Source organism: Buteo buteo, chromosome 6, assembly GCF_964188355.1.
Source record: "Buteo buteo chromosome 6, bButBut1.hap1.1, whole genome shotgun sequence".
NCBI classification, from domain to species: Eukaryota; Metazoa; Chordata; class Aves; order Accipitriformes; family Accipitridae; genus Buteo; species Buteo buteo.
In genome coordinates, this window is record NC_134176.1 from 3,934,463 (window position 1) to 3,943,206 (window position 8,744).

An 8,744-nucleotide genomic window follows, 5' to 3' on the forward strand; every position below is an offset into this window, starting at 1 on the left:
CTTGCAAAAAGCCCTTTTTTTTTTTTATTGTCTGCCTGCATTTTTCAGCCATTCTGGAAGCAGGAAGGCACGTGCCTGGGCAGGCAGCAGCGCCGGGGCTGCCAGGCACCCGAGCCAGGGTGCTCAGCCTGTGGGGCTGTAAGACACAACCAGCCGGTGAAGGGGTTGATTTTTATTTTTTTTTTTTTAACCCAGCAAGCCAAGGCACCGAAACCTGGATCTGCTGCGCCGGTGCTCAGCCCTGCCTTTCCAGGGTGGTGAGTGAGGCTGCTGGCAGCACCGGTGTACGAGATAAGGGATGAGGCTGGGAAGGCTTTGGAAGAAAAATGATGTCTGGCTTTGCTAAACACAAGTCAGATGGGGTTTTGATTTAAGAGGGTTGAAATCCACCCGTGCAGTCCATCCCTTCACGCCCAGGAGGGCTGGGTTTCTCCCTGCCTGCGGTGCCGAAGCTGTCCTTGAAATCCCACCAGGGATGGAGCAGGATCCCCAGCCGTAGGCAGTAAACTCCAGGGACTGAGTCCTCTTGGCTGCAAGATTTATATGAAATTCAGGGAGCTTTCCTACAAGCCCAGAGTTTTTTCTCCAACTGGACCAGCCCTGGAAAGCTTCTTTTAGGGAAAACAACGCCAACGACCCGTGGGAGGACATATGGTCCTTGTTAAAGGCAAGACACCTGAGATGATAAACATGAAAGCAAAAGGAAGAAAACAAACACATCTCAAGAAACGGACAGATTGTACCAAGTGGCATGTTCCTGGTTTTGAGCTCAGAAGGGGGAGAAAAAAAAAAAAAGCCAGGCAATTTTCCTATTATTGCAAAAATATCCCATCAGAGGCGACTGTCAGTTGAGAAGTCTGAAGCCCCAAAAGGGTATTTAAGGCTCCATTAGCTGCCAGGAAAATGAGCTCCAGAAGATGCCAAAACCCCTTCCTGAGCTGTGACACACAAGACCAGAAAGGAGCGGGAGGCTGGGAAAAGCCTTGGAGCAACCACCCTGCGGGGTGCCTGCTGCTTGGAAAAGGTCTCCAGATGAGCGGACCGCAGTCTCCGCAAGCTGCTCAGATGGACCAGGCCAGGATTGGGCCTCAGCTCCATTTTTTTAACCTGAATTTTGTGGATACCACGGAAGGCTGGATGTGCCAGGGCCTCATCCAGCCCTCGGGAAACCAACAGCATCGCTCCCACCATCGGCTGCGTCCGCACGCTTCGGTGCTCTGCTGCATCGGGTCTGCGGGGCTGGGACAGGAGTTAAAAAGGGTCCTGGGACGTGCGTTTTTCTGGCCCGCTTGCACGGAGGGTTAGTCTGGGAGTCGGCTAAAACACCTTCCCCTCCATCGCACCCATTGCTTTGGCCATGGGAACGGGAAGGGCTGGGGCTGGGGGTGCCCTGCCACCGGCAGGGTGACTTGCACGTCCTCCCCGCCGCGGTGAAGAAGCCTTCGAGCTGCGCTACGTGGGAAACCAAAGCGAGGAATAGGAGCAGCCCGTCGGAAACGAAGGTGCTGTCACAAACCGCAGCTCACCCAGCCCTGGAGTTTGCCGTATACCGTGTTTCCTTTACGAAGTTCCTGTTACAAAAAGCGAGGGTTTAAAATTAACAGCCCAAACGTGCTCGTGGCAGCAACCTGCCGCGACCGCGCTGGAGCTGAGCAACGCTGCAGCGTTCCGCCGGGGTTTGGGGGGGGTCCGGTTTTGCGTTACGTCATGGATGAAGGGGGGCACCTGAGCCCTGCCTGGCATCCAGCTGAGCCGGATCCCGGCTCGGAGGCCAAGGGCAAAGGTTTTGCTCTCAGCAAGGTGGGGAGAAGATCGGGGTCACGGCTCGGGAAATACTACGCAACAGCGAGAGCTTCCTGTGCCATTTAGCCGAGCCCGAAGCCCCAGCAGAAGGAACTTTCCTGGAGTTGGTATTTGGGGCAGATGAGCCGCCCTCAGCCAGGCTTGCAGTGGGAAGAGGGGTTCCCTCCGATGTGCCCCCCACTCATGACCAGACACCGGCCGCAGGCTGCACCCCCCCATGGGGACCTCTTATGATATATAGGAAAGAGGGGCAATGGGGACGTGGTGTGGGGCCAGCCATGGGGCAGGGTGTTCTCCGTGGGCTCCGGGTGTCTCTGGGGCCATGGGGGACCCACACAGCTGGGATCAGCTGCGGCTCCCCGGTAAATCCGCCCCACACCAGGCCGGTGGAGATGGCACCGGGGCTCATCGCGCCTCGGGGTCCCTCTGCCCCCCTGGGGTTCCCGGAGCAGCACCAGCACCACGGTTCCACGTGAACTCGGTGCTCCCAGACCAGCACCGGGTATCGCCGTGAATTGGGGAGTCTCGGATCGGCGCTGGGTCTTGCTGTGCCTGCCGGGGATCCCAGATGGGCATTGGGGCTAGCCGTGCCTCGGGGCTCCCGGAGCAGCACCGGGACTCTCAGACCAGACTGGGACTGGCTGTGCTGTGTGTGCGGGGCTCCCAGACCGGCACTGGGGCTGGTCGTACCGCTGGGCTCCCAGACCAGCACCGGGACAAGCCCAGTGTTCCCGGAGCAGCAGTGGGACTCCTGGCTCGGTACTGGGGGCTGGCTGTGTGTGGGGGTCCCAGACCAGCACTGGGGCTGGCCATGCCACTGGGCTCCCACATCAACATTGGGACTAGCCCAGTGTTCCCGGAGCAGCACCGGGACTCCTGAGTCGGTACCGAGGGCCGGCCGTGTGTTGGGGTCCCGGCTCGGTACCGGGGTCTGGCTGTGTGTGGGGGTCCCAGACCAGCACCAGGGCCATACCAGTGGGCTCCCAGATCAGCACCGGGACTAGCCCAGTGTTCCCGGAGCAGCAGTGGGACTCCCAGCTCGGTACCGGGGGCTGGCCATGTGTGGGGGTCCCAGCTCGGTACTGGGGGGCCGGCTGTGTGTGGGGGTCCCGGACCAGCACCGGGGCTGGCCATACCACTGGGCTCCCAGATCAGCACCGGGACTAGCCCAGTGTTCCCGGAGCAGCACCGGGACTCCTGGGTCGGTACCGGGGACTGGTCATGTTGGGGGGGTCCCAGCTCGGTACCGGGGTCTGGCTGTGTGGGGGGGTCCCGGACCGGCACCGGGACAAGCCCAGCCTTCCCGAATCAGCACCGGGACTCCCAACCCCCCCCCGGAGACCCGTCCGTTTACAGGACTCCCTACCCACCCGGTGCGTGTGTGTGTGTGTGGGGGGGGGCTCCCGAAATCCTCCCCCGGGACTCCCAGCCCGGTACCGGGGAGACCAGCCGCGTTCGAGGGGGTTCCTAACCCCGCCGGGGGGAGAGCGGCTCCGGGAGAACGGCGCGGGGGGGGGGACGGAGGCCACGACCCGCGGGACGGGGCGGGCTCGGGGGCGGCGGGCGGAGCCCGGTGCGGGGCGGGGGGGGGGGGGGGAAGGCGGCGCGGCGGGCGGCGGCGGCAGTGCCGGGGCGGCGGCGGGATGAACGGGACGGGCCGGGGGTCGTGCGAACGCGGCGGAGCTCTGCCGGCCGGGGTCCGACCCCTGGTCAGCGCCCTGATGTTCTCCGCCGGGCTCCTGGGCAACCTCCTGGCCCTGGGGTTGCTGGTCCGTTGCCGGCGCGGTTCCCGCAACCGTCAGCCTTCGCTTTTCCACGTCCTGGTGCTGGCCCTGGTGGTCACGGATCTGCTGGGCACCTGCTCCGTCAGCCCCTTCGTCCTGGCTTCCTACCACCGCAACCGCACCCTGACCGCCCTCGCCCCGGGGGGACGCGTCTGCCTCTACTTCGGCTTCGCCATGAGCTTCTTCGGCCTCGCCACCATGCTCATCCTCTTCGCCATGGCGCTGGAGCGATGCCTGGCCCTGGGGCGGCCTTACTTCTACGAGCGCTTTCTCAGCCCCCGCACGGGTTTGGTCGCCCTGCCCGCCATCTACACCTTCTCCGCCGCCTTCTGCTCCTTGCCGCTGGTGGGCTTCGGGCGCTACGTGCAGTATTGCCCCGGCACCTGGTGCTTCATCCAGATGCACCTGGACTACCTCCGGCACAACGGCGGCAGGGAGGCGTCCGGGTTGGACGTCACCTTCTCGCTTCTTTACGCCACCCTGCTCCTCTTCCTCATCCTCTCCGTGCTGCTCTGCAACCTCAGCGTCATCGCCAACCTGGCCCGCATGCACCGCCGCGGGCAGAAGACCCGCCGGCTGGCCACGCTCGAGCAGCCCCGGGCGGCCGGCAGCTGCGGCCGGCGCATGTTGTCCATGGCCGAGGAGATCGACCATCTCCTCCTCCTCTCCATCATGACCATCACCTTCGTCATCTGCTCCCTGCCGTTCACGGTGAGTGCGACCGCCTCTCCCCTGGGCCGGGGTCCCTCTCCCCAGCACCCCCCTTTCTCTCCCTCCCTTTATAGGGCTTCCCCTCGCTCCACGGCCCAAATCTTACGGGCTGAGGTCAAAGCTTAGCTCCTCCTGAAGCTTGGGAGACCCCCAGCTCTGCCACAAACTCTAGCCGATCCTTTGGGGAACTGGGGGGACCACTCCCCATATCCCCAGTGCCGGGAGGAGGATGGGGTGGCAGGAGCAGGGGTGCCCTCCCATCCCACAGAAGCTCCGAGGCCGGGCAGCTTGGATCAGGCAGGGTCTGGGGTAGGGGTGCCCCGGACCACACGGCATCGCTGGGGTTCCCGGTGCTCACAGTGGAGGTGTGAGGGGTGGCAGAGCAATAAATTAGATATCTAAAGGTGGGGATGAAGGAGATGCTGCTGGGCTCGAGGCAGTGGGTGTTTGCACTGGGTGGGCAGAGTTATCCCAGATTTCTGTGGCAAGAGGGAAGGATGGAGCCGGAGACGTGGGCAGGCAGGAGGTCTCCGCTCCTCCGCGACAGCACCGGGGCGCGGGCACAGAGGCGGGTGATTGCTGCGAACGGAGATCCGGCACGTGGGGCGCAGCACGCCTCGTCCCAAGGGTTGTGCCCGCATCCCGTGCCCTGTCCGTGCCCGAGGCTTCCCGCAGAAATACGGGGTCGAAACGCCGCAGCCAAGTGAGGAAGGGGAGAGAGCGAGTCCTCTGACTCTGCCCCGGGGCTCTGCCCACCAAAGGTCCGCTTTTCATCCATCCAAGCCGTGTCCCAGCAGCAGCATCACGGGCTCCGGAGCACCTCGAGCCACTCGTGTCCCCTGCCACTCGTGTGTGCGAGCCCGCCGCCGCAGGAGGTCATTTTGTTCCCATTAGAAGCGAGCCCCACCAAGGTTGGGAGCGAAGCCAGCGCTAATTTTGTGCTTGTGGAGTTAAATAGACGCTACCTTCCCTTCGTGCTCCCTCCAAGGGAAAAGAAAATAACCACAGGCTGTAGCCAAGCCAGGCTGCCTGGGTTTTAAGACAGAGAAAAGACAAAGCAGTAATGTCCGGACGCTCGCGAGCATCCCGGGAGCTAGACTCAACATCCTGAGAGACGCTTCAGCTCCCGTCAATGGGCCCACACGTGATGGGCAGCTCTCCCCGTGTCCCGAAAAAACCCCAGTTTGGGTGCCGTGGTCATTGCGAAGCAAGACCCCTTGGCGGGGCGATGCGGGCAGGGCCCTGCGGGTCTGCTGGGGGCAGATGGGGTGGGAAAGAGGCACTGGTGGGGATCCCATGGGCCCTGTGGTAGCAGATATAGTCTTATCCAGAAGCACAGCCAGCTTTTCTTTTCCCATCGCCCGGCTCCCATATGGGGTTGTGTTCAGGCTGCGTTTTGGCAGCGTCTCAAACCAAGCCAGTGTCTCCTTGGTGTGACACTTTCTCTTCTGGCTGGGGCTGCCCCCAGCAGCAGGAGGAGCAGCCCAGGCGCATGGACCCAGAGAGCATCAAGCCACAGTACCACAAAATCCTTCCCCAAAAAAACTCTGAGCCCCGGGGCAACCCTCGGAAGTGCTGGCCTGTCGGCAGCCGCGGGTACCGGCTGCACCGCGGCCACCTCGTGTCCCAGGTTGTACCGTCCCTGGGTGGTACCCAACGGATCCCGGCCGCAGGAGGGATGCTCAGATCTCCCACACCCTCAGCTCCCATCCCTGGCCGAGCATCCCCTCTCCCCCGAAACGAGGGGGTGGCAATTCGACCCGTATGAGTAAGGAGTGCTGAGTCACCCTTCCAGGAAGCCCCGTAAGCTGCTATGAGTCGGCACGTCGCAGGAAGGACCGGAGGGGTCCAACACCCCGCATCCTCTCCATCTTGAACGTTTCTTTGTCCTATGTGGTTTTCAAGGTGAGCCCCACCGCTTCCTTGAGCAGCCTCCGCCTTAACTGCATTAGGGCTAAACGAAGCCTCGCTGCGTGTTGAGAGCGGAGCACAGGCCTGGCTTTCATTAGCAAGAAGTTAATTTACACCGGCGGAGGCGGCAAGTGTGCTGTGACAGCCCAAATCTCCCCAAGAAGCTGCCCGGGGGCCAGATCCTGGAAGCCCGGACGCGGCATTATTTCTCCCCGTCGTGTTTTACAGATCCGCGCCTACGTGAACAAGTTCAGCGAGGCGGAGGACAACCACAGCTGGGACCTCCTAGCCCTGAGATTCCTCTCCATTAATTCCATCGTCGACCCTTGGGTCTTCGCCATCCTGAGGCCGCCGGTCCTGCGGTTCATGCGCTCGGTGCTGTGCTGCCAGGTGACCCCCGCGAGCCAGGACAGACGGACTCCGTCCCCCGCAAAGACAAAACTGGCAGCACGGCTGGACCCCGGTGGGCAGTAGATCCACCGGCCATTCCAGGAGACATCTGCCAGGTGAAGCACAGCCCTGACAGATGTTAACGAAGCTCTGCCTTACGGCCCATAAAGAGACGTATCTGCTGCAGGGTGGGCCAGGGTACGGGGTGGCCCGGCCGGGTGTCACCCCGTGTCTGGGAAACCCCTGGAAAGCCAGTGTGGTCTCTCACGGGGCAAAAAAAATACAGTGGGACAAGATCGGAAGGGCTAATGAGTACCTGGATATCGCTGTCGCCCTTAGATGGGGCTGCTCCCGCCCGGCGAAGGGTGCAGGTTGCGTTCAGCGGGACAGTCGGGGGGTGAAGCATGGGGGGCTTTGCTATAACACTGCTGCTGGGGGGGGTGTCGGGGAGCAGAGCCTCCTGCTGGTGTGCTTCCCAGCCAGGTCCCCACGCTCGTTTCGGGCTGAAGGCAGTTTGCAGGCAGGGGTACGGGTCCTGGAGATGGGGCTGGATGGCCACCGTTGCTGCAAGCACCCGTCTCTGCCCCCAGGTCCTTAGGGATCGGGTAGGAGAAGAAGGGAGCAGTGTATCCCCAAATATTCCCCTTTATTGGGTAGGCTGGCTGCCTGAGGAAATGCACTTTATCAGGTCTGTGTGCATGTGTCTGTCTGTCCCCCGCTCCAGGGATTTTAGGCTCCGGTGGGTGCCAGCCCACCATGTCTGAGGGGCACCGGGCAGAAAAAAAAGCCAAAAATTGTGGCACTTCCCTAGTGCTATGATGGCAGCACAGCTGCGTGGCCCCTCCTGAGCACCCATTTTGCAATTATCGTTGCCCTGTAGTTTGCACAGGAGCTGACAAGGGGACTAAAGAGCCCGACCAGGGAACGAGGGGTTTTGGTCACAGCCATGCGCTTTACCCACATGCAGGGTGATGCTGCTGATGGGTTTTGGGTTGGCACGGAGGAGGGCTCATCCTCCCGGGCTGCCTGGCAAAGTGGTCTCAACTGCCCTCCCACCGGCTTGGGACAAACCTGCTCAGGGACATCACGTCTCTAGAGGTTTAATTAAAAAAAACCCCAACACCCAAAACCCAACGAAACCAAAAAACCCAAGTGCAGAAACATCCAGGTCACCAATCCTGCCCCATCGAGCAGCATCGTTCAGCGACGCTATTTTGTTTTGTGGGATGCCTGTTGCTTTGTGGGGCTCCAGGTTGTTCCCCGCCGGGGTAAGGAACATACGACCCCGTGGGCGAGCTGGGTTTGTCCCGAGGCCGTCGCTGCCGTTCGGAGTTGCTGGGGGGTTTTTCGTGGCTCCCGTTCATGCAGCATCCGACACACACAGTGTCGTTGTGCTGTTGCCAGCGGGGCGTCTCGTTGTCCGTTCGAGAGCCGTAGCTCTGCTCAGAAAGCCCAAAGGTGCCGAGATTTGGAGCTTTTCTGCGGTTCGTTAGTTGAGGTGATGTAGAAAAAAAATAATATGTTATTTAAATAATAAATGTCTCGCAAAGGAGCCTGCTGAATCACGTGTGGGTTTGTGCTTAAGATGCACCTCAGGGTGGCTCCTGGAGGAAACGTGTCACCTGCCTGGAGCATCGGTGGGGTGAAGCCTCGAGGATGGGGGGAGAGGGCAGGAGGGGAGGCTGGGAGGGGAAACATGTGCCTCCAGTTTCCTAAAAAGTGAAAATAAACTGTGTTTTTTAGATGTGTGATGATATTTTGGCCTTACCTCTGCAAACTGGCCCCCAAGCTACAGAAATAGCCCCACCTCTGAGCTCTTCCCTCAAACTTGTATAACCCGAAGCCAGGGAGAGGCAGGCAAAGCTCCTACCTGTTATCAAAATACAAAAAAAAAAAAAACCAACCAAAAAAACCACCCTAAAAAAAGGCAGAATTTATGTCACTTTTGTCAGACGGCCAATATCCACAGGAAGTTTACTGGCCTCCAAAATGTGTGTGGGCAGATGTTAGGCATGGGCTGCTATTGCTCAAGCCTTGCCGGCGGGTTTCTGGCAGCACCCTGTGGCTGGGGGGATTTGAGGGGGGGTGGAATTTCAGGGGAGGGTTGCAAGATGTGTCCTGTACATGGGACTGCAGCTGGGGTGC

General features: G+C 60.9%; 1 protein-coding gene across 1 annotated transcript; it reads left to right on the forward strand.

Annotated features, from left to right (window-relative positions):
* Positions 1–3,428: 3,428 nt before the first annotated feature.
* PTGER2 (prostaglandin E receptor 2) lies at positions 3,429–8,532 on the forward strand. The gene is made up of 2 exons (XM_075029475.1): positions 3,429–4,298; positions 6,438–8,532. Exons 1-2 carry the CDS (start codon positions 3,447–3,449, stop codon positions 6,681–6,683), a joined length of 1,098 nt encoding a protein of 365 aa, XP_074885576.1. The 5' UTR covers positions 3,429–3,446; the 3' UTR covers positions 6,684–8,532.
* Positions 8,533–8,744: the final 212 nt, after the last annotated feature.

What these genes read in the sequence shown, in the direction of transcription:
- PTGER2 (XM_075029475.1), top strand. Translation starts at nt 3,447, where the DNA reads ATGAACGGGACGGGCCGGGGGTCGTGCGAACGCGGCGGAGCTCTGCCG. An exon ending in TCTGCTCCCTGCCGTTCACG is followed by an intron (nt 4,299 to 6,437) that starts GTGAGTGCGACC and finishes CGTGTTTTACAG; the next exon opens with ATCCGCGCCTACGTGAACAA.